Source organism: Pinus tabuliformis, chromosome 4_2 (assembly GCF_031772625.1).
Source record: "Pinus tabuliformis cultivar Carrire ecotype Pingquan chromosome 4_2, CPIR1, whole genome shotgun sequence".
Classification (NCBI taxonomy): Eukaryota; Viridiplantae; Streptophyta; class Pinopsida; order Pinales; family Pinaceae; genus Pinus; species Pinus tabuliformis.
In genome coordinates this window covers 1060391924-1060418402 of record NC_142304.1, presented here as the reverse complement: position 1 = coordinate 1060418402, position 26479 = coordinate 1060391924, and the positions used below count along the sequence as shown (strand labels likewise).

Below are 26479 nucleotides of genomic sequence, written 5' to 3'. Positions count from 1 at the left end.
ACAAATTCACCTTTTCCGACCATCGTTTTCGTGCATCGCCCTTTTGCCAAATTGTTGCCTCGTTAGTGACTTCCACTGGGCCAAGTTTGAACAGAACTTTCACCGACTATAACTTGAGCATACGAAATCATATTTGAGTGTCATTTACACCATTGGAATCATGGTGACGAGAACTACGATCTAGTCCTAGTTTCACTTCCATTTGATGACTTTGATTTTTGAGTTATTTCAAGGCCACTTTTATTTTTGGAGCCACCTAAATCAACACTTCATAATAATGGTTAAATGATTCTGTTCTTGTTTGGTTCAAGGTCCTGCACAAATAAATACACCAAATAGCTAGCTTTTAACATCCTCACTCTAAAAAATACTCCATGAACAAAAGAAACATCCTCAAAATTACCCAAGGCTTAATCTTGCATTCAAAACGTTGAAAACCAAAAAACTAAATTCTTCACCCAACTACCAAACTTTACAATGCCTTTTAAATGGTCAATCTTTAGCTGTAAGAAATTTTACTTCATAATATCCACACTAAGCTTCTCTACAATAGAAAAATCAAAAAATGGTTTCATCCTTGAAGGGGCTATGGTTTTCATTGTTTGATACACTTGTGATACCTAGAACATGCAAATGGTACAAAAGCATGAATTGAACAAATTAAAAACTACTCCCATCAATGCTATAAGTGGTCAAACTCTAAAGTTGTCCACATGAAATAAGCAACAAATGATAGAACAAATCTTTCCACTTTTAATATGAAACTTTCGTGATGTCCACTAATGACCTAAAATGTAGTCAGCAAGACTATAGTAAAAGAGAGAATTGAGAATGCCTAATGCAACTCCAAAATTAATAAGAGATAATAAAAACGAATGAGAGCTACACAAGTTCAGAAAGTCAAAATAAATAACAAAAAATAAATCCTGGAATAGTGTAGGACCTTTAGTATGAAAGAAGCAACAATTGATACATTAAATGTTTCCAATTTTAACATGAAATAGCAAAGGAGGCGCCTCCATTTTTCCTTCCATCTCTTGCTTATGTCAAGCCTTATGTTCTAAAATTGCTTAACAAGTTTATGTTAAATTAAACAAATCTTACGAACAATTGACCAAACAAGAACTCAAGTTCCACTTTCCTTTGTTGCAGTAAGGAACTGGGGAAAATCTTGGGACCAATAATTGATTCTTTATGGTGCCTGAAATTTTATGATGTTTCTTCAACCCAAAAATATAGAAGGTATGACCAAATTATAAGTAGTATAACCGTGCAATATGGATCACGTATAGCCACTGGATATTGATTCTTGTAACAAGGTGGAAAGATGAATTTTTTTTTCCTTTGGTCATCTTGGATGTTTTTCAGCTATGTTAACTTGAACCACTGCAACAGAATCTTCTCAATCAGCCGATTGAATCAATTCTAAATAGTTAGATCACCTAACGAGTTATTCATAAGTAATGATTTAGTCTAAATTCCCATGTATTGCACTTGATAATTAATAATTACTAATAATAGGTAAATCATGCACTTAAATAATGGCTTAGTTGTTATTGCTTTCAAGAGCTTACACATCATAAAAGTCATATAAGACAAATCCATCCTCTATTCTTATTCATAAAGGAACTGTAGAAAGGAAAAAGGAGCTATTCCAATTTATTGGCCACGAAAGTCTGACTATTATGAATTTAGTTGACAAACATTGTTCATCAAAATCACATGCCTAGGTTGCACACATAAACTTGAATTGTAACTTGGGATAGTTGAATCAAAAGAAAAGATGGTAGATGTAAATTATATATATACAATGTTCCACCAAGACTCCGGTGTGGGGAGACGCGGGTGCAGGGAGATGTACAGGGGGGACGTGTGAGAGTACCCTAAAATTTTAGGGAAATTTCGGGGGTGCGAGGGGGTGTCGAGGTATACAATTTTATTATTATTATTATTATCATTATGATATATATATATATATATATATATATATATATATATATATATATATAATTCAAGTTCATATGCATTGTTCAATAATGAAAGCATAAATATTAAATAGACTAATAGTAATATGGATACCAATATAGTGAAAATTGAAATTTGATCCACACATAAAATTTAAATTCATGATTGAATTAAATAATGACATACATTGATCAATATCATTCATCATTCTAGAATCTAAATTGAAAGCAAAACATACTAGTATATTACCATATACTATATACTAGATACTAAAGTTTTGAGAGGGACGCCCAGACGCACCCCTTTTGGGGAGTCTCGTCCACCATACTGGGCAAACACACCCCCTTGCGTCTCCCCAAGACTCCCCAAAAAGGGTGTGTGGGGAAAGGCACCCCTGTAGACTATCCGTCCCAGGTGCATGGTGTGCGAGGGATATATATCTATATATATATATATATATATATATATATATATATATATATATATATATATATATATGAATGATATTGATCAATGTATGTCATTTTTTTTTTTTTTTTAACCGCAACGGATATTTTATTAAAGGGTGGCGAAAGCCATATCAAGTTTTACAATTTCCTGTTCTAGAAGAACAGATTTCTGCATTTACAAGATCAACTTGTCCTTTCAAGGAATAGCTACCATGTACGGTTCTCCTACATCTATGCTGATCGTGTTCTTTTCTAGATTACATCCAATATTTGCCAAGCTGTCTGCTTCTATGTTTAATTCTCTTAGGATGTGGTAGATTTGAACTGAAGAGAAGTCCTTCAAGAGTCTATTCACTCTTAAAATCTGTTTGTTCAATATTGGATCCTTGAGCCCTTTCTTATTTAATAGAGATTTTATCAACAATTCTGAGTCTCCAAACACTAGAATTTCCTTTGGGTTTCCTTTTCTGACCTGTTGGAAAGCTTTTAAAAGACTGAGGACTTCTGCCTGATTGTTGGTTTTAATTCCGAGACCCCAGCTGTAATCCTCTTTTCTTCCATTCGGGAAGTAGATGACCCCCCCAGCTCCTGACCTACCTGGATTACCTTTCGAAGCTCCATCAAAGAAAATAGTGCATTTTCCTTGAGATTTCCACCACTTCTGGAAGTTTTCCAAAGTGTCTCGAATCTGCCAGTTTTCCTTGTGTTTTGGGCGAGTGATTAAAGAATGGATCAATGAAGGAATGTAATCACCCAGCCATGCTCTTTCTTCATCTCTTAGGGAGCTGTCTCTGACGTTGGTTTGTCTCAGAGTTTCTATAAGTAGTTTCTTGGCCTTTTCTGCAACATTTCCTGCAGACATTTCTTTTTGGTTAAAAACAATTTCATTCCAGGAGAGCCACAACTTCCAGCACACATATTTTGGAGCTGCAATCCACACCTTATGCGAAAGAGTCTTGTCTGCGATGCTGTAAGGATACCGAGCTTTCCAAGACAGAAACATGTCTGTTATTGAACAATGCACCGGTGGACTAACATTCAGTCCCGCCAAGAAGCTGGCCCAGGCCATCTGTGCATACTCACATTCAATGAACATGTGAGCTGAGGTCTCCAAGGCTTTTTTGCAGAACACGCATTGATGTGGACCTGCAATGTTCCTTTTACAAAGATTTTCTCCAATCAGTATTTTGTTATGAAACAAGGTCCAGAAGAAGAAATTGATCTTCGGGATGCTGAAGTTTTCCCAGATCTGCCTCCACACTGCTTCCGGATGAAAAGAGTCCTTTTTGCCTTGCATCTGTAAGTACCCTTGCTTGGCTGTGTAAACCCCTGTTTGTCCCCAACCCCATGAATCTTCCTCGTCTTTGTGCACTGGAGTGAAATCTGTGATTGCATCCATGAAGTAGTTCAGCTGATTTTTTAGGTGTGTTGGTATGTTGGGCAGAGTCCAACACTGCCAATTGCCTTTATTATCCCACTCTGCAATGTCCTCGATTTTCCTGATTCCTTTTGATCTTAACCATACTCTTAGATCTGCGATTTCGTTTATGACCGAAAGAGGAGGGTGGCCCATGATTCGGTCTCTCCACAGCAATGATTTTTTGCTGTTCCCTGGAATTTTATACAAATGTGTCCTGAAGAAGTCTAACCCTTTGCAACAAAGCCTCCAAGCCTGTGTTCCTCCAGGAGAAGGCGCTGGGTTATAGGAAATGATCGACCGATTTATGAGATATTTTAAATTTAGGAGCTGGCTGATTGGATGCGTGGGTTCAGATATAAGCTGCCACAGAAGTTTGCAACCCAAGGTGAGATTTGCATGTTGGGGGTCTCTGATTTGGATTCCACCTTCAGCAATGGGGCGCTTCACCATTTCCCAATTAACTAAGTGAAAACGATTGTTGTTCCCCTTCCCTCCATTCCACAAAAAATTCCTCATTAAACAAGAGATCTGGTCTGCGATTTGCCTTGGAGCCATTAACAAGGAGGCTTGGAAAGTGGGCAGTGCTGAGAGCACCGAACGGATGAGAGTGAGCTTGCCGCCTGTGGAAAGCCAGACTCCGCCCCACGCTGCTATCTTTTTTTTAAACTTGGATATTACCTCCTCCCATAAATAATTTCGGTTGGATCCCATCGTCAACGGGAGACCAAGGTACTTTATTTTATCCCACTCTGCATAGCCTTTGAATCCCAATTCACTGGCTATCCTTTCAATTGTTTGTTGATCGGTATTCCATCCATAGACTGCACTCTTCCTCTCACTGATAAGTGCTCCAGTGACACTACAGTACTTTTGGAGAATTGTCTTGAAGGATTTAGCAATTCTCATGGAAGCGCCCCCGAGCAAAAGGGAATCATCGGCAAAAAGCGCATGGTTTACTGGGGCTGCGCCTTGTACAATTCTTATCCCAGGAATTATGCCACTTTATTTCTCCCGTGTCAACTTTCTGCTTAAAGTGTCTGCCATCAGAATATAGAGAAAGGGAGACAAGGGGCAACCTTGCCTCAGTCCCCTGGTGGCTAAAAAGAACTCTTTTGGTCTCCCATTTACCATTGGAGCTATCCAGATGTTTTCAATGCAGGCTTTAATAAGATTTATGAATTCCTGTCTAAACCCGAAGGCTGCAAGCACCCTAAGCAGGAAAGAACGGTTAACACGATCAAAAGCATTACTCATATCTAGTTTAATAATCATACCTTGCTCTTTCCGAGAGTGGCTGGAATGAAGAGCCTCTTGGATTTGAATGACATTGTCCAAAATTTGCCTTCCTTTCACAAATCCTCCTTGAGCTGGAGAGATGAGTTTTTGGAGAAGAGGCTTAATTCTGTTTGCCAGCAGTTTAGCTACGATCTTGTATGATGTATTACAAAGAGAAATCGGCTTGTATCTGTCAAAGGATCCTGGGTTTGTTTCTTTTGGAATTAAGGCAAGGAATGTCGATTTTATTCCTCCACCCACTTTTTCCTTTCTCAAGGTTCCTCTTATCATTCTGAAGAGGTCGGTTTTGATAATCTCCCAACAAATTCTATAAAAATGTGCTGTGAAACCGTCGGTACCTAGGGCTTTGTCTAGCTCCATAGCCCAGACTGTATTAGTTATCTCTTCTTCCGTTACAGGTCTCATCAGAGAGTCATTATCTTCCTCACTGACTAGATTTGGAATGGTTGAGAGAAACTCTACTTCATCCTCCTCATTCCCATTACTTTTTGCACTCAGAAGATTCTGAAAGTGATTTACAGCTGCTTCTTTGATTTGAGAAAATCCTTTATGGACCTGACCACTGGTGCTGGTAATTTCTGTTATATGATTACGCGAAAGACGGGCCCTACACTGTCTGTGAAAATATGAGGTGTTTCTGTCCCCAGATTTGAGCCACAGGCTTCGAGACTTTAAACGCCAATATTCCTCTTCATTTCTGAAGGAACAATATACATTCCTTTGTGCAGATTTTTCATTAGCTAAATCTGTAGAAGAGGGATCGTTCTCCTCCATTTCAAGTTGTATTCCTTCCAATTGAAGAACTGCCTCCTTCCTCTGTCTATTGGGAGATTGCATGGATTTCTTTATCCAGCTTTTGAGCTCTTTTTTTGTGTTTTTCATTTTTTGTTCCCACACATAGCTTGGGGAACCGAATACATCTATCCTCCATGCTGCTTGAACTGTATCTATAAACCCTTCTTTCCCTGCCCAAAGGGGGTTGAAGCGAAATGGAAGGGGACCTAAGTCTTCTTCTTCTTTTAGGCATAAGAGAATAGGCTTATGATCCGATGTGAGCTTTGGGAGAATCTTGGTGAATACTATTCTTTTGTCCATCATTAGAGAGCTGCTGATGAGAAACCTGTCCAATCTGGCAGAAATATGATTTTCTCCGGTTCTATTGTTTGTCCAGGTGTATTTGCCTTTCACTGGTTTGAAGTCTACCAAATCCCATTGCAGAATCAGATTGCCCACTGTATTGATGAAAGGATCTCTAGACTGAATCCCTCCTTTCTTTTCTTTGGGATCTAGAGTTATATTCAGATCACCACCTATGACTAAATTTGAGGGGCTGATTTGCGCTATATAATCCAGGAGTGTCCTCTAACACTCTCTCTTTTCTTCATACTGAACAAGGACATACAAGTTGAACAGAGTGAGGGAAAGGTTGCTTACTGTGTGTCGCAACTCTGTGAAGATCCAATGTTGGGTTACTAAGAATCGTTCAAGGGAGAAGTCTTTTGTCCAAAAAGTACCTATTCCTCCTGCTGTGCCTCTTGCACTAACAGCCTTTCCTGAATCAAATTTCCATTTCATAGCACTGGTGTTTAGAAGAGTTTCCCCTTCTATTTTGGTCTCTTGGAGCATTAGGATGTCCGCGGTCTCCATCTTCAATAAGTCTTTGATAGCCTCTGTCTTGTTGGGATTACCCAGACTCCTACAGTTCCAAGAGATCAACTGCATCATTTACCGCTAATAGGGATAGGCCCTCCTCCTTTGGAGGCTCTAGGCCTGATATTCCTCCCTAGCGTCATTTCGATAGTAGCTTGACTGCCTAGGGTTTTTTTTCTTTCTGACTCCTCTTCTCTAGCTTCCTTGTTTGATCTTCTCCCAGCCCTTTTTGTTGACCTTTAAAATGTTTCATCATCTGATGATCCCATATTCTCTACGATTTTCTTCTTTTTTTTTATTATATTTGCGTATGTAGGGGAAGAGATATTGCATGAGTTGGGGATTGGGTTATTACCTGGTTCTGTGGATTCAATATTCTCCTGCTGTGGAGGTTCTTCTTCCCCTACTTCCAGTGGATCTGAAGGAGGCGCGAGGATTTCGAAGGGGTTTTTGTCCCCCTCATTGCCTTATTTTCACTGCTACCAGCATTTTGGTTACTCGTGCTTCCGTTATCTGTTTTGTTCTCTGTCCCTTTAGCCTTGTTTTTGTTATTCTGCCTGCTGAATGTTGTCTTCTTTTCCTGTTTCCATTGTTCTTCTTTTTCCTTCTCTGATGTCTCCTCATTTCTTTTTTTGTAGTATCTTGCAAAGTGCCCGTACTCATGACAGAATCGACACTTGAATGGCAGCTGTTCATAATCAAGCTCTTGTATGTGTGTCCAGTTTTCCACCGATAGCTGAATCGCTTCAGGTAATCCTGTTTCCAAATCGACCTCCACGCAGATCCGTGCACAAGAGTACTGATCCTTCCGTGGGGCCTGTTCTATGTATTTTCCAAGTGCATTTCCAATGGATTGGAGGGAGCTTTGATTCCGTCAATGCAGAGGAAGATGCGGGATGCGCACCCAAACAGGAACCGCCTTGGGCACGTCTTGCGCTGGATCAAAATCGGTAGACCATTTGTTCAAGTAGAGACCTTGAGGCCCCATGAAATATGGCATGTTTCTGAAAATCAGGCCTCTGTCCTCTGTACTATCAAACAAGAAGACAAAAAACCCTTTGCCTACAAAATAGATCTTGATTCCTTCGTTTACCAAGGGTAGCCAATTCCTTTTGACCCATTCTTCGACTGCTCTCGGGGATGGCCACAAACCGGTGAACTGACCGATCAAACCTTTTTCTGCAAGGTTTAGCGCGGATCTGCAGATTTCCTCCTCAGGTAAGGCTACCTCAGGTATGCTGTCCAGTTTTTTGACAAATTTTTGCTGTTGGCCAGAGGCCTGATGTTTTCCTGTTGCTGAAACGAGAGCCTTGAAGGCTTCGATCTCCGGAGGGAAGGGAGGAGGGGCCGCAGGGCCACCTCCATGCTCCATGAGGGAGGGCGCAAGCGGGATCTCTCAGAAGACGCGCTAGGGTTGCAGACGCATCCGTCCAGTTAAAATTTCATAATGTATGTCATTATTTAATTCAATCATGAATTTAAATTTTATGTGTGGATCAAATTTCAATTTTCAATGTATTGGTATCCATATTACTATTAGTCTATTTAATATTTATGCTTTCATTATTGACCAATGCATATGAACTTGAATTATATATATATATATATATATATATATATATATATATATATATATATATATATATATCATAATGATATTGATCAATGTATGTCATTATTTAATTCAATGATATATATATATAATGAAAGCATAAATATTAAATATACTAATAGTAATATGGATACCAATACATTGAAAATTGAAATTTGATCCACACATAAAATTTAAATTCATGATTGAATTAAATAATGACATACATTGATCAATATCATTCATCATTCTAGAATCTAAATTGAAAGCAAAACATACTAGTATATTACCATATACTATATACTAGATACTAAAGTTTTGAGAGGGATGCCTAGACGCACCCCTTTTGGGGAGTCTCGTCCGCCATACTGGGAAAACACACCCCCTTGCGTCTCCCCAAGACTCCCCAAAAAGGGTGTGTGGGGAAAGGCACCCCTGTAGACTACCCGTCCCAGGTGCATGGTGTGCGAGGGATGCGTGCACCCAACCCGGGGGGGCGCGTCCCTGTGGAACACTGTATATATACCATATACAACCACTTAGAGCTCCTAAATAGTCAACAATTGGATGAAAACTTAGAAGTAATGGCTTATGATAGAAATAAATGATCCCAAGGATTGTAACCATCATATGCAGATATTTGCAAACATGCTTTCAATTCTGCAAAGAGTATGAGATGCCATAATCATCTACTTGAACATATCTAGTATGCCAGAAACCTGAATAAGAGTGGGTCATCACACTATTGTTTATAGAAGATTCAAACTGCCAAAATCCACTGCCACCATCTAGGGCAGTGTTAGCCAATCTAGTAATAAAATTTGTAACATTCAACAAGAAATGTGATTTAAGGGAACTTTATATTGAGCGCAAGTTCCTTACTTCCGTTAATATCCAAACAACTTTTAGTCACTATTATCTACAAACAATTATTTCTATTTTAATCAGAGATATATATATGTTACATTAAACTCAATGCAGGGCAAGTTGTCTGAGACTAGTAATTCATTATTTCTCAAGATGAAACTGAAATTGATATTTAATTTGATGTTAATTAGGAATAAATTCTGTTCATAGCCCCTTCATAACTTAGTGGAGTAGGATCCAATAAATCCCAAAAATTACATGTCATATTGATTCGTGATTAACAGACAATAGGTTAATGAAATCAGGGTAAAATGAACATCCCAAAGCCCAAATATGTCCACTATACAAAAAAATTATTTTCCACATTTCATAAGCATGACCCAAGTTCCACTATTCTAATACTCTCTCCCCAAATATTATCATGATTTAATTCAATCAACAAACTACTCCACAGGATATGAAAAACTACAAAAAGAAGGGACTAGAAAAAGGGGATTCCATTCAAATACTTGTCTTAACAAATCTCAGCTAGTGTCCTTGGTAAGCCTCAATGTCCTTCAAAATAATGTTGTATGGGAAAGGAAATGAAACCAAATACCGGGAGAACTTAGGATTCCATCAATAAATGATAGAGACTGCAAAAAATCATGAAACACAAAATCAGATGCTTTTTTGTGCATTATTACAATCTAATTGCAACAAAAAGAAACATTACTTGCATATACATTATTTATTCATCTGGACCATACAAGATAATAAATGCCAATGGCTGCTTCCTGCTCAAAGCATGCCTTACACAGTGCTTCAACTTCTCCTGTATTGTTAACACTAAGAGAAGTTAGTACTTTTAATTTTGTGAAACATATAAATTTTATACTGAAGAGCCATTTTTATATCTCAGGTCAAACTAGACTCCTATTCATGGTGTTTTGACAGGTACAGAAAATTGGAGAGCTATCAAGAACTAATTTGTTAATTTGTTAATGGGTAAGAGAGGTCCAGACCCATCCTTAGGATTTCATTAGGAAATTTTCCACTGCGAGACTGTAATGTTAAGGATAGTGGTTTGGTCAATATGTCACAAAACTACGCAAATCCATAGGCAATGATACAAGTCACTATATGAGAGAGAATGTACTTGATACTCTATTCAATATGGTGAGTGTCAATACATAAAGGAGGCCAATATTCCATGTTATGGCTCGTATCGATCTAGAAGGTTTAGTCCACATGAAATAAGCAGCAAATGATCGAACAAATCTTTCGACTTTTAATATGAAACTTCCTTGATGTCCGCTAATGAACTAAACTGCAGTCAACAAGACTATAGTAAAAGACAGAATTAAGAATGCGTAATGCAACTCCAAAATTAACAAGTGCTGCATGCAGCCGGTAGTCCCTACCGGGTCTGCTACAACAATACAATACAAACGCTCTGTGCAACATGTCTAAACTTTCTGTTTCGCTAAAAACATGCCTTCGTCGAACAAACTTGCTACCTTACCTGAAAGATCTTGCTATGTGCATGGCCTTGAAAGATCTTGTTGTCTGCATCACACAATCGCATAATTCACTTAATCGAATTTCAAAGGAAATACAATTTTCATATTAATTTAATGTGTTCATAGAAGGCTATCACAAAGGCATCCAATTTTCATATTAATTTAATGCGTTCATAGAAGGCTATCACAAAGGCATCTTATTCCAGAAGAGAGAAGGCTATCACAAAGGCATCTTATTCCAGAACAGAGAAAACAATCACATAATTCACTTGAATGTGTAATAAAACAACGCCGAGTGTGTTGGACAAGTTTAATTATTAAATACAAATTATATAATTTAATATTTCAAAATGAACATGGGTGTACTCTTCAAATGAAATAGAAAGAGTGATGAACTTTTATTTTTATATAAGTGTAATTATGGCGAATTAGATATATATTTTTTTATTTTGGAAATTTTATGTAATATTTGTGATATATAATTTTTTTGTTATTTTTTAATAAGTAGCTTTTATTTATGTAGACTGAATATTTTAAATCTTGATATTACAAATCTTAATAAATGTAGTTTAATAATCAAGTTATTCCATATATTGTTGTATCAATTTAATATGTTATAGAAGTTGAATGTTTGGGGTATTGATCGTTTCATAAACTTAATCTTTTAAGCACTCATGTTTCAGATCTAAACCAACTTTTCTCATTCACATAACAGTCACGCTTTCTAGGATAAAACAACTTCAGTGTGTAATTTGTTCTCTGGAGAATTTGGGAACTATTGATTCTGTCCTTGGAAGAGAGCGCAGAGAAACTACAGCTCTTTCCTGCGAAGCAAGGTCTTTATTCAGAAACGCTGGAGATTGTGATACAGAGAAGTTAAAAGAATTAGATATTATGTGTATGCTATAGGCTTAAATGAAGACAGCGAAAGAAATCAATCCTGCCCTTTCTTTTTCAAGAGCTTTCAATAGACTTTTGGAATAAGTTACAAAATTAAAAAATCAATTCTGCATTATGAATATCAAATTCTTGTATTTTAGAATGAACTTAACTTTTATTTCAGAATGAACTATATCATGTATTTCAGAAAGTTTAGTGTCAATGAAAAATTAAATATTGAAATACAGATTCAAATAAAAATTTGAGATCTTGAAATACCAATACCAAAAATTGAAAATTGAAAAATTATATAGTTTAATTATGCATACAGACTTGAAATACCAATACCATAAAATAATTTGAAATGTAAAAATTGTATGGTTACATTACAAAATTTGAATAGTTACATTACACCCAAATTTCAAGAAAAAATAAATATTGAATACAGATTAAAAACTGAAATTGAAAATTTGAGAACTTGAAATAGGAAATTGAGAACTTCAAATACAGACTTGAAGAACCAATTAGATATAATTGAAAAGAAAAAATTGAAAAAAGATTTCAAAATCGAAATATTTGTGGAGGATGTTTTTAATATTTTTCAAAAGAATAAAATTAAAGGGAGGATATTGATATTGATGACTCAATGAAGAAAAGAGAGAAAAAAAAAATTGAAAAAAGAGAAAAAAAAATTGAAAAAAGATTTCAAAATTGAAATATTTGTGGAGGATGTTTTTAATATTTTTTCAAGAGAAGAAAATTAAAGGGAGGATCATTGATATTGATGACTCAATGAAGAAAAGTGAGAAAGTTGACAATGCGGGAGAAAAATAAATAAGCATGGAGAATAATTCAATCATCATGTTAGCCTTTATGAAATTAATACATTGTAACATCAGCAGGCTTAAGGAAAAGAATACAACGAAAATTTTACAAATTTTTGTTAGCCTTTATGAAATTAATACATTGTAACATCATCAGTAGGCAGAAGGAAAAGAAGACCACGAATATTTTACAAATTTGCATTAGAGAGAAAAGGAAGGGAACATTTATATTACAAAAAGATTATCTAAATTTATTTATAACTATCGTAAAGAAAATTGAAAAGAAAAAATATTTATAACGATCAGTCAAAGATTTTGACTGGCAATAAGGATTTGAAATTCCAAGTCTCGTCTATTCCTTTCCTATATGCTCACTAATCTCGATAGGTTATGTTCACGCGGTACATTTTTTTTTGATGTATAGCCAGAAGCAAACACTACCCAAAAACCCAGCATCCTCCTTTTGATGTTGTTCCGAAGTCTTAAGGAGAGTCATTCGTAACTCGTGTTACATAGGCATTTCATTATGTTTGTATTTTCTGATTGTAATTAAGATATTTTAACAGGTTTCAATTTTTTTAATGAAAAGATTTACACTTTACTTGGCAGTGAATAATCAAGAAAGAGAGATATGCGAAGTTGGATACTAGATATTCTATTAGTCTAATTCCGCTTTTTTGCTTCAAAGCATATATTGTATTATTGTATTTGATTTTTGCTTCAAAGCATATATTGTATTATTGTATTTGAGTTCATTAAGCGTGTAGTCAAAAAAAAGAGAGAACATGCTTTGATGGTGACCATGAAAGGAAACAAAATGAATTTGGAATTTGGTCGCTTATTAGTCCTTTATTAAGTGAAGGGAACACATCCGGCTACCATATAAATGGTGGGCATTAAATGAAATGAGACGACTCTTCTAAACAGGAAAACTACAATTTCATAGTGGCTTAAGTTACTCCCTTGTTTATTTAGTTACGTAGACACAGTATCTATATTTTCTGGTCGTTGCGCACTTAAAAGCTGCTGCCCGTTGAGAAATATCCTGTCCACACACCATTAGCACCTGGATTAGATTCATTAGTCAGTATGGATTAGCCCGTTTTAAGAAGAAATATATAATTTACAGCAGCGAAGGTGGCAGACTAGATGTTGGATCAACATCAATAACAAATGACATCGTGAATAAATGAAAGAATGTGTTAGTCCACAGAATAATGACAGCAACATCCTACATACAGCTACAGGAATTAATTACTAGAGTTTAATATTAAATAGCATTCATCAATCGATAGAAATACTTACGAGAACGGCGTTGAACGTCACAGCGGTGGGGAGGCTGGCGGACGTTGCAAGTTTCTGGAAGGTATGCGGCTCTCTCCTCCGCCTCCTCCTCTTCTCTTCCACGCGATTCGCGGCGGCGGCGGCGCTGATTATGTGCAGCCTCAGAATCCATGAAGAGGTCCTCCATGGTTGAATCATACGATTGAGATTGATGGAGAACTTGTTGTATGGCTCGGCATCGACATTGTGGAGACATTCTTTCCAATTCCTCGCAACATCTCTCTGATGGCTACTCTCTCCGTCTTTGCAAATAGTCGCGGCACTGAGACAATCGCCCCGGATCGCAGGACCGTTGTTGTTGCAAGCCCTCTCCATACATCATGCCTTCACGTGCATCAACAGTTGGGGCACCCCATTGAAGGAGGAAGAGAAGGGTTACACCTAAGCTCACCCAGGGCGCCCCATTGAAGGAGGAAGAGAAGGGTTACGCCTAAGCTCACCCATTTAAGAGCCAGTCTCGTAGTGATCGGAGGGGAGAAGACGCCCATTACTTTTATTTCTTATTTACCTTGAAGGATAGACAGTTATATGGAGCGGCAGACAGTTATATGGAGCAGCAGTGACAAGGTGGGAAGACGAAGTGGATCCTAATAGAAGTGCAGAATAAAACAACACGAAGAAGAGATCGAGAGTCGAGACGAACACATGTAGCGCATGCCTCATCTCACACTCCACGTCCCAACTGAAGCCAGAGAAAGATGGAACACCTGCCTCCGTTTCCAATCGCCGCGTATTTCACCTGTATCCAAAGTTTGAAAACCCTCATGCGCATTTATTGAATGGTTGCAAACATTCTGGATTGGAAAAAAACTTTTAACCAAAGTTTGAAAAACCTCATGCTTGGAAACTTTGGATAAATCTATTATACCGGATATCATTTTAACATTGAGGCACGTGAAGCGTGCAATAAGACCTCCAATTCACAACTTTGGTTATAAATTTCTTACACTGATATTTGGAGAGATAAACTTTGGTTAAACTTTGATAGTGCACAGATTTTTTTGGTCAAAGGACCGGTTAATGGATGGTCAACGATTGATCGATCGCTATTAGTCCCAGGCAGGGACTAATAAGAGATAATACAAAGGAATGAGAGCTACACAAGTTCAGAAAGCCAAAATAAAGAACAGGAAATAAATCCTTGAATAGTGTAGGACCTTTAGTATGAAAGAAACGGCAATTGATACAATAAATGTTTCCCATTTTAACATGAACTAGAAAAGGAGGCCACCAATATAATTGCCTCCATTTGTCTTTCCATCTCTTTCTTCTGTCAAGCCTTATGTTCTAAAATTTCTTAACATGTCTATGTTAAATTAAACAAATCTTACAAACAATTGACAGAAAGAACTCAAGATCCACTTTCCATTGTTGCAGTAAGGAACTAAGGAAAACCTTGGGACCAATAATTGATTCTTTATGGTGCCTGAAATTTTTTGATGTTTCTTCAACCCAAAAATCTAGAACTTAATAGGTAGCCTGTATGACCCAATTATACGTAGTATAATCGTGCAATATGGATCACGTATAGCCATTGGATATTGATTCTTGTAACAAGGTGGAAAGATGAAATATTTTTTTCCTTTGGTCATGTTGGATGTTTTTCAGCTATGTTAACTTGAACCGCTGCAACAGAATCTTCTCAATCATCTGATTGGAACAATTATGAATAGTTAGATCACCTAACCACTTATTCATAAGTAATGATTTAGTAATCATTTAGTCTGAATGCCCACGTATTGCACTAGATAATTACTAATTACTAATAATAGGTAAATCAGGCACTTAAATAATGGCCTAGTTGTTATTGCTTTCAAGAGCTTAGACAACAGAAAAGTAATATAAGACAAATTCATCCTTTTATTCTTATTCATAAAGGAACTGCAGAAAGGACAAATGACAAAGGAGCTATTCATATTCCAATTTATTGGCCACTAAAGTTTGACTACTATGAATTTAGTTGACAAACATTGTCCACCAAAATCACATGACTGGGTTGCACACATAAACTTGAATTCTAACTTGGGATAGTTGAATCAAAAGAAAAGATGGTAGATGTAAATTATATATATACCATATATAACCACTTAGAGCTCCTAAACAGTGAACAATTGGATGAAAACTTAGAATTAATGGCTTATGATAGAAATAAATGATCCCAAGGATTGTAACCATCATATGCAGATATTTGCAAACATGCTTTCAATTCTGCAAAGAGTATGAAATGCCACAATCATCTACTTGAACATAACTAGTATGCCACAAACCTGAATAAGAGTGGGTCATCACACTTTATTGTTTATAGAAGATTCAAACTGCCAAAAGCAACTGCCACCATGTAGGGCAGTGTTAGCCAATCTTGTAAGAAAAATTGTAACATTCAACAAGAAATGTGATTTAAGGGAACTTTACATTGAGCACAACTTGCTTAATTCCGTTAATATCCAAACAACTTTTAGTCATTATCATCTACAAACAATTATTTTTATTTAATAAGAGATATATATATGTTACATTAAACTCAATGTAGGGCAGGTTGTCTGAGATTGGTAATTTATTATTTCTCAAGATGAAATTGAAATTGATATTTAATTTGATGTTCGTAACCCCTTCATAACTTAGTGAAGTAGGATCCAATAAATCCCAAAAATTACATGCCATATTTACTCGTGATTAACAGGCAATAGGTTAATGAAATCAGGGTAAAATGAACATCCCAAAGCCTAAATATGTCAACTATAGATTTTTCCAAAAAAACCATTTTCCACATTTCATAAGCATGACCCAAGTACCACTATTCTAATACTCTCTCCCCAAATATTACCACGATTTAATTCAATCAACAAACTACTCCACAGGATATGAAAATCTACAAAAAGAATGGAGTAGAAAAAGGAGATCCATTCAAATACCCGTCTTAACAAATCTCGGCTAGTTGTTGGTCGCTCTAATTGCTTTCACAATTCGAGCTCCACATAAATTGTCAACCCGAGAAGGTCTTTTTATTCCAAAGGTAATAGCGCACTGGATATGCTCAATTTCAAAAGCAGCTCACTGTTGTAGTAAAAGAAAGACACACACATCTGTTAAATTCATTAAGCTGTTGATACATACTCTACTTAATTAAAGCTGAAGCCAATTAAATTACAGCAAAAACGATTTCTCTGTTACAGCAAAGGAAAATCACTCTACAAAGGAAGAAATCATTCAGCCATAGCAGGAACAGGACCCTATTCCCTAGTGGGAGCTTCAGCACCTGCTGCCTGGCACTAATCACACTGTAAAAGAAGTAACCTCAAGAGGTCAAGACCCTATTCCCAAGAACAGGAATCTTCAGCACTTGTCCTCTTGTTTCTAACCACACTGCAGGTAAAAGAAAGCAATCAATGGGAGCAAGACCCTATCCCTTTATGCAGGGATCTTCAGCACATGCTCTCAACATCATCCACTCGTGCATTCAATACATGTAGCGCTAAGAAACAGAGTATCGCAAACCATGTAACTAGTGTTTCAGCAACAGAATTAAAGACAATGCAGTTACATAAAGAAATAAACAACTACAGGAACAAAAGGGGTGGATCTTGTGAGGAAGGCGGGCCCTTTCCTTCTCACAAGATTCCCCGGGAGAAAGAATTAAACTGGAACGCTCAAAACAAGTCTTTATTCATGTGTCAAGAAAACTAATACATTACAAAAAGGGAGGCTAGCTCCTGTCTCTCACAATAATGTTCTGTGAATTACCATTCGATCCCCTCTAATGATGATGTCTCCTCTTTTTAAAGAGGAGACATCATTTACAATTTTACACAAGAGCGGATATCTCGATTCTGTTCAAAACAAGACTATTCTGTTCTTCTTTAAAAAGAGATACTGTTACAACCGAGACAACAGTCATGCTATCTTTAAAATAATTCAGGTAACCGTATCTTCGGCCTGCTGCTATTATCCACAAAAAGTTCTTCAGAATCGCAAATTACGCATAACGGAATTTGCGTGCTTTGTCGGCTGTTTCAGCAGCTGAGTTAACTGTTTCAGCATCGGGACCAGCTGTTTCAGCAACGGGACCAGCTGTTTCAGCAACGTAGTCGGCTGTTTCAGCAACTCAGTCAGCTGTTTCAGCTACGGCCGCTCGTTCCCATCAAGGCATATAACTTTATCTGCGATCTTTAACTTATGTTAGCAACAATGCACTTCAATAATTGATAAAATATAAGAGTATTATGGAATTAAATGTAAGACAGATTAACCATATAATAAAGAAGAGGTTTCCATATACCTTGGGATAAAGTGAATGAAAAAGACATTGAGGTTCATGGTTCTAAGAGTAAAGTGATGTCAAAATATATAACAAAAATGGTACATATTGGAGTCCTAACATCCCCCCCAGCTAAAAATGTTGCATGTCCTCAGGCAACCCCTTCGTCTGAATCAGAGTCTGAGTACTGGGACTGGCAATGCAAATTACTCAAGCAGTAGCTGGAGAAGGTGGTGTCTGTAGGAGCTCGGAACCCGCTGTTGGTCTGCAACTGTTGCCATGCCGAGGCTTCCTCTTCGTCAGTCAACTGGTAATGACTTTGATATTTTTCTGAAGGCAGCCATAAGATTGGAAAACGGAAATGATACCCAATCCAGTTGACTCCACAATGCTGAATGCAATCAATATACTTAGGGACTCTATACAATGCAGCGTGAAAATTGAGAGGGTTAAAAGGATGATAATCCTGTCTTTCCTTATCTGATTGCTGCCAAAAGAGATCATTGGCCTTCAGTGCAGCAAGACCCTTCATTCGAATATGCTCTTGACAATTAAAAAGGATTGAAGCCTGTAATTGCTCTATGTGCTCGTTCATACCTGGCTTCTGCAAAAATTCATAGTACTGTGCTATAAACATGGCTGGGCTTACCGGCTCTGGTCTAATCCACAGGAGTTTATTCTTCTCATTATGACTGCTTGCATTGAACGCAGTCTGCCAAGTGAGCTGATTAGACAAAAATGAAGCAAATGCCCTAATTTGTATATCACCTGCAATTGGAATAAGATTAATTCTTCTTTCTTCAGGAATGGCTTCATTATGAAGGTAGAGTTCGCACAGCAGATGCTGGTCGCTTTCAGGGGCCTCCTTAAAGGTCTCAACAAACTTTTCTGAAGTCAGTACTTCATGTGGTCTACCATGTGCTATTGATTTAATTTGAAAATAAACTAGTCGTTCAGCAAGAAAAAGAGCGTAGTTTACAGAAGGTTTACGTGTAACCATCAACTTCCGCACCAATGAAAACATCAAGGCTATCCGTTCCTTAGACTGTCTGGCTTCCTTCTTATATTCCCTGTGCTCTTGCAGTAATTGCTCCCAGTTCTCCCAGTTAGTGTATACATAGTTTTGCCATTGCAACTTATGCTGTTGTAATACTATATCCTGTTTCTCAGCATGTTCCTTCTTCCATCTGTTGAATTGTTCCAATGGGTCCCATAGCCGAGTCTGTGTCTGTTTAATAGAAGTAGTAGGTTTGGACACTATTCCCTCTGTCTGTATGGCTGCCTCAGAGGGAATGCATTGGGGCATTATTTCTTCTGTCGAGATACTTGCACCAGTAGTGTGCTGAGGCAGTGTCTCTTCTGCCGAAATAGCTGTATCAGTAGTAGTGTGCTCTGGCGATGTTTCCTCTGCCGGAATATCTGCATCAGTAATCATGTGCTCTGGCACTGTTTCTTTTGCCGGAATATCTGAATCAATAGTGGTGTGCTCTGGCAGTGTTTCCTCTGCCGGGATAGCTGCATCAGTCCCCAAAGGATGAGATATCTCTGGTTCAATTTCTTCTTCTTCTTGCATCATAGGGGGTCCTACTGGTTCTTGTGGAGCAGTAGGGCATTCCTCTTGTGTTCCCTCTGTCACAATTGTCTCAGGGAGTGGAATTTCAACTACTTTATAGCCTGCATTCTGATAAATGGTGCCACACTCCTTGCACATATATTCCATACATGTCTCCCTGTTTTGCATTGAGGTTACTTGTGCTAATGTATGGAGATTGATTTCTTTTTCAAAAGCTTCTCGAGCCATGGCTAACTCAGCTTTGTAAGCTTCTATTTCAGACTTCAGGAACTCATTTTCCTGCAGTAGAGATGTCATCGTATGTGGGCCTTGTATGCTGCTTGTTTCTGCTGGAATATTTTGCTGATGCACAGTGGTAGCTGGTTGTTGCACCACAATGGGTGCCTCTTGTGTTTCATCCATCATGCCAGGAATGGATTCTTGTTCTCCAGTAACTAGATCAGATACCATAGTAAGTGGTCCTTGTGTTCCATCAGGAATAAGTTCTTGTTCCTCAGTAACTAGCTCTGATGCCACAGTAAATAGTCCTCGTGCTCTATCAGGAATAAATCCTTGTTCCTCAGCAACTAGTTCTGATACCACGGTGAGTGGTGCTTGTATTTCCTCTATCGGGCCAGTCATGAATTCTTGCTTCTCAGTGACTAATTCTGATACCACAGTGAGTGGTTCTTGTGTGTCCTCCACCGGGCTAGACATGAATTCTTGTGCCTCAGTGACTAGTTCTGGTACCACAGTGGGTGGTTCTTGTGTTTCATCCACCGGGTTAGGAATGGATTCCTGTGTTTCGGTCTCCAGTTCTGGTACCACAGTGGGTGGTTCTTGTGTTTCATCCACCGGGTTAGGAATGGATTCCTGTACTTCAATCTCCAATTCTGGTATTTCAATCTCCAGTTCTGGTATTTCCATCTCCAGTTCTGGTATTTCAGTCTCTAGTTCTGGTATTTCAGTCTCTGGGCATTTCCCACTATCATCTTGCTTGTTGTGTTCCTGTGCCTCAGTGACTAGTTCTTGTGGAACAGTCACTGGGCATTCTTCAGTATTGACCTGCTCTGTAAATTCTTGTGCCTCAGTGACTGGTTCTTGTGGAACAGTCACTGGGCATTCTTCACTAACAACCTGCTCTGTAAATTCTTGTGCCTCAGTGACTGGTTCTTGTGGAACAGTCACTGGGCATTCTTCACTAACAACCTGCTCTGTAAATTCGTGTGCCTCAGTGACTGGTTCTTGTGGAACAGTCACTGGGCATTCTTCACTAACAACCTGCTCTGTAAATTCTTGTGCCTCAGTGACTGGTTCTTGTGGAACAGTCACTGGGCATTTCCCACTATCGACCTGCTTGGTGTATTCTTCTGCCTCAGTGACTGGTTCTTGTGTTTCAGTCACTGGGCAAGTGACTGGTTCTTGTGGAGCAGTCACTCCTTGATCCATAACCAATGTCATATTATCCCGAGGCACTGATTTTTGTGTGACAGTGTCTTCGGACGAGACCGGCTGGGAAGTTCGGGATGGGGATAAGGGTTTCAATACAATAGTGGCAGGGTTAGGGAAAATGGAAGTGGATTTTGCTTCAACAGTCTTTGTCCTCTTTCTTTTTGGTAGGAAGGCAGCAAAATCGCTGCCTTTCCTTTTCCTTGAACGGGAGGGCTTTTTCTTCGGGACAGGGTTTTCCGGAGGGGTAGGAATTTTGGATGTGGACCTTGTCCGTGGTCTAGAACTTGTGACTGCTGGGGTTTTCCTCTTTTTCTTAATGGGTGAAGAAGGGGGTGTTGGAGAATCGTCACTAGGGACAGGAATAGTAGAGGGTGTTAGCTCTGCTAACTGAGGCGAGCTCGGGGTTGGGTTGACGGGAGAATTCATGGTTTCCTCCTGTTGTTCTTTATGAGGATTTTCAGACGGTTGGGACGTTTTCTCTTGCTGAGGAGTTTCGGGTGGGGCTTGCAAAGGGACTTCAGGTGGTTGGGGAATTTCTGGTGGGGCTTGCAGAGGGATTTCAGGTGGGGCCTGCGGAGGAATTTCAGGTAGGGCCTGCAAAGGGGGATTTTGCTGAGCAAAACCCCTCTGTATAAGCAGCTGGCATAAGCAGTGATGGGTAAGGGATGACATTGGAGATTTGGCTCGCTTACAATAATACGACATGTTTTTAATACAACCAAGCAGATAATAAGGGATATTAATCAATCTTCCATTCCTCAAATGATTCAGCAGAACAAAGTCATGATTGTACACTACCTGATAACGCCCTTCGCATGTTAGGTAGTGTTTGACGAATTCTGCCACTGATGGCCATGGTTGAGGAAGTGAATGCAGACTGACCCCGCGGCCTCTAGGTTCCACTTGCTCGTCCGGGCGCAAAAAATCTTGCTGCGCGTTAAGAACGACCTGCTTCCTGCTAAACCAGCGAATGCCCTCAGCTGGCAACCCTGATACCTGAACTATGTCCTCCTCTGTCACTGAAATGCGAACCCCTCGGACCACTGAGAAATTGTCTTCAAAGTTCTGTGCAAACTCTAGCACTTCTTCTGCATTAAAATCTCCCAACCTTTCAAAATATGCTGTCCACCCCGCTTGTCGGAAGATCTGATACACTTCAGGAAAGTGCTGTAGAAGACTTATGGAGCCGGGCTCATTTCTAATGGCCGCCTTTCCCATAGCTAAAGCTCTGAGTTTTCCGCAGAGGCTCAATTCAGTATTCTCAGACCCTGATCAGACTAGTTGTTGCAACAACGGCTGCGTAGTCTAAATGACGGCAAAAATGGATATGATAACAGGCGGCAGGTTGGTTCATGCGAAATAATCATTCCATTTTTGGAATTCCCCCCCCTACGTATGGTGTAATAATGATTGGACGTGGAAGGATATGCAATCATTATGAAATGAAATCCTCTCTTTTAATATGATTTAACCGAATTACATTAAAACCATATACCTTATACTTTACCTTTAATTAATAATTCGAAGTGTCGGTTGCAATAGCTTTAGATGATCATAGAAGGGTCTGTGTAATTGATTCTGGTATATGCCAAATAATTTTCACCAAAAGGATCTGAAGTATGATCGTGAAGGGCCAGAAAGCTTATATGTCGACAAAGAGAGATACTGCTTTGATAATAACAAGTTGTTGAGACTGATGTTTGAGCAACTGACAAATGAACGATACATTGCTGAAGCAGGTGTTTCATCAATCGAGGGAAATTGATAATGTATTGCTGAAACAGGTGTTTCAGCAATGGGTAGAATCAATGATATGTTGCTGAAACAGGTGTTTCAGCAACGGAAAAAGTTGGTGTTATGTTGCTAAAACAGGTGTTTCAGCAACGGGAAAAATCAGAAAATTGTGATAACTGACTTAGGTCTGTGAATGATAAGGGATTATTTCAGCAGTAAGGGATGGGTAATACAGACTGAAGGAAGATATTTCGGGAGTGGTGGAAATGATAGAAATAATGGAGGGATATTGCTTTAGGGAAGAGGGTAAAATGATGGGAGGAAGCTTCTTGGTTTAAAGCTTCAGATCTTCTCATGGTGAATCTGTCCTCCTTATTGCCTTTCCAGAATCTGCAAAATTCAATTGTAACATGCCAATCCTTGACAGGGATTATTAGTGCTAAATCTAATCTACTACTAAAAATATAGTGCAGAAAATTAAGTGTTGTGAGGAGCAGAAGACTCCCCTGGAAAAAGATAATGAATATCAGTCATGCAAGCAGTCTTGAAATCTTCTTTAGAAACAGGGCGCTCATATAAACGGAGCCTATGGCCATTGACTAGTAGAGGTGTTTTAGCATCATCAATTGTTACAAGTCTTACCGTTCCGTTTGGAAAGACATTGATCCAGGTGGATGTTGGTGGCCACCCACCAACCCATTTGGACCCCCACAACTGTCTCTTTCAGTCTTTTCAGTTTCCTAAATTGTAGCACAGTTTACTATTTTTAGCAGTTTTTCGGGTCCTGAACTTCCGGAGCCGTTTTGAGGCCCTAAACGACGTTTTTTTGGTAGTACTCGGATAGATCTTTCTAACGAGCTATCGTGCGCGTCAAATGGAGATCGTATGCTAAAGTTACGACCCGGGAAATTGATGTACCAATTTACCCAAACGGGGCCCACAATTTGGCGTTTCATCTTCCAGGGTTAGGTTTCGGGATGTGAAGGGTTTTCCATTGTTTCTCAACAATAAATAGGCCTTCGAGCCTCATTGTAATACAGTTCGGAACAGTTCAGAGGCATGTAGCCGCACATCTCTTCTCAGAGATAAGCTACCATCGCCCTAGCTAGTTTCTCTCCATTTCCGTTTGTAAGCATATTTCAGTATTTTACAATAATGAAATGAAGTATTATTTCCGCTGCATATCTGTATTTATGGTTATCACATCTCTGTATTTATGGTTATCTCTGTAATCTATTGCGTTCCTGCTTAAATCCGGATCAGTGGTATCAGAGCGGTCTGCTTTTTTCTCTGTTTTTCTTTGCATGTCCCCAACGAGGTCGGGATATAAGGAGTTAGGGCTTGAACTGGTCGAACCTTTGCAAGACCAGCCTCGCAAATCCCGACGGCCTCCCATGGCGGATGAGAAGAAAGACGAGGGGGCAAGAGATCCTATCAAAATCTTGCTCGAAGAAGCGCTCGAGCGACAACGGAACGCGATGATGGACAGCTTTGCGCAGATCCTTCAGCGGCTACCCAGAGGCAACGCATCGACTTCCAACAGCGACTCTGGAAACGCCACACCGTTCAAGGTACAAGTTAATTTTGAAATCCCCATCTTCGAGGGTCAAATAGACGCAGATGCCGTAGATAAATGGTTAAATCTGCTAGATGGGTATTTTTCTGTTCATGAATTTTCAAGTCGGGAAAAGATTGTTTTCACTCTTCTCAAAGCAGCCCCCCACGTCAAGGACTGGTGGGAAACCTACTGCGAGCAGAAGGATGAAAGTACAGGCTCACTGTTTTCAGCCGCACCCACTTGGAATGACTTCCGGGATGCCATCAAGGAGCAGTACTACCCTGTCGGAAGCTATGAGGACAAATACATCAAATGGACCACACTGCGGCAGGGACGAGACCAAGATGTGTCAGAGTTCACAAACATTTTTCATACCCTTCGCACACAGTTGGGTATCAAAGATTCTGAGCTACATCTGGTACTCAAATACCATGGTTGCCTGCACAAATACATCCAGGAAGAGATGGTGTTCTTGAACATCTCCTCACTCGGCACAGCATACCGATACACTGTCAAAATCGAGCAAAAGTTCAAACAGAAGAAGCGAGACTTTGGATCTGCAAATCCGAAGCCCAAAGGACAAAGCCAAGGCGGGGTGACCCAAGACAACCCGTCGAAGCCGCAAGAAAAGAACAACACCACGAAGCCGAAGAAGGACACAGGGAAGTGGTGTGAGTTCCACAAGAGTCCCACTCATAACACAAGTGAGTGTCGGACCAAGCAGTCGCTGGTGGCCGAGTTGAAGGCTTCCGAATCAGATGCATGTTCCGACCCTGAGCCAGAACTCGACAAGGGGAATGGCAAAGGGAAGCAGATCATTGATGCGGATCCTAGTGCCACTGTTGCCACTGCCAAGATCAAGAAAAATGAGCCCGAAGATCCAGAGGAAGGGGAGCGTCTTTTCCACTCACAGATGTGGGTGAAGGGTTCACCGCTGCGATTCATTGTCGACAGTGGCAGCCAAAAGAACCTGGTTTCAGCAGAAGTCGTGAAGCGGTTGGGCCTACCGACTACACCACACCCGCAGCCATACAGTATCGGGTGGCTTCACGAAGGACGAGATCTGAAAGTTCGCCAGCAGTGCCGCCTTCCCTATAGCATCAAACCCTTCACAGACGAGGTATTGTGTGATGTTACACCTCTGGATGTTTGTGATGTATTATTAGGCCAGCCATACTTGTGGAGGCGACATGCTGTGTATGAGTCCAGGCCTCGTGCTGTCATTATTTCTTTGAATAATTCATTATACAGGATACCGGAGGTAGCCCCACCTACCGCCACATCTTTGATCACTACTAAGAAAGGCAGCAAGCTCATATCACAGACCAGGAAATTCATCTGTCTAGTTCACTCCCAAAATAAGGGGAAGATCGTTGCTACATCCATGACTCCTGCAAACGGTTCCTCCACGCAGCAGCAGCAGCAAAGGGATACGGTCATGACAAAACACAGGAACAACTTCTCCTCACCCACATGGGTACCACACAAGTTTCAGGTGGGCAACAAAGTCTGGTTGCATCGACAGAAAGAACGCCTTACCAGAACCCATCAGAAGCTCAGACCACTCCGACATGGTACTTACAACAGTACCAAGGCTATGGGGAACAATGCTTTGGAGCACATAATTCCTCTATTCCTTCGCCTGCACCAAATGTTCAATGTGGACCATCGTCGACCATGCTTCCCACCATCACTCGACACATCAGAGATTGCAGGACAAGTTCAGCAGATGGAGGAACTCAACGCAATGGGGACCATTGCTTCCTAAGGGGGGAGGAATGATCCAGGTGGATGTTGGTGGCCACCCACCAACCCATTTGGACCCCCACAACTGTCTCTTTCAGTCTTTTCAGTTTCCTAAATTGTAGCACAGTTTACTATTTTTAGCAGTTTTTCGGGTCCTGAACTTCCGGAGCCGTTTTGAGGCCCTAAACGACGTTTTTTTGGGATTCTAGGGCAACATGGGTCGTAGACCCATGTTGCCTCCCAAAGTGGTAGTACTCGGATAGATCTTTCTAACGAGCTATCGTGCGCGTCAAACGGAGATCGTATGCTAAAGTTACGACCCCGGGAAATTGATGTACCAATTTACCCAAACGGGGCCCACAATTTGGCGTTTCATCTTCTAGGGTTAGGTTTCG

At 39.5% G+C, this 26479-nt stretch overlaps 1 protein-coding gene and 1 pseudogene across 1 annotated transcript; both read right to left on the bottom strand.

The window, feature by feature from the left end:
* Nucleotides 1-2610: 2610 nt before the first annotated feature.
* LOC149173264 (uncharacterized) lies at nt 2611-8152 on the bottom strand. Its single transcript, XM_089426637.1, has 5 exons — nt 7685-8152; nt 7188-7597; nt 6645-6826; nt 4911-6329; nt 2611-4802 (listed from the first exon to the last, which is right to left on the bottom strand). The coding sequence occupies exons 1-5, from the start codon at nt 8150-8152 to the stop codon at nt 2611-2613; spliced, it is 4671 nt and encodes a 1556-aa protein (XP_089282763.1).
* Nucleotides 8153-13459: 5307 nt separating this feature from the next.
* Nucleotides 13460-14275, bottom strand: LOC149173263 (2S seed storage-like protein; annotated as a pseudogene).
* Nucleotides 14276-26479: the final 12204 nt, after the last annotated feature.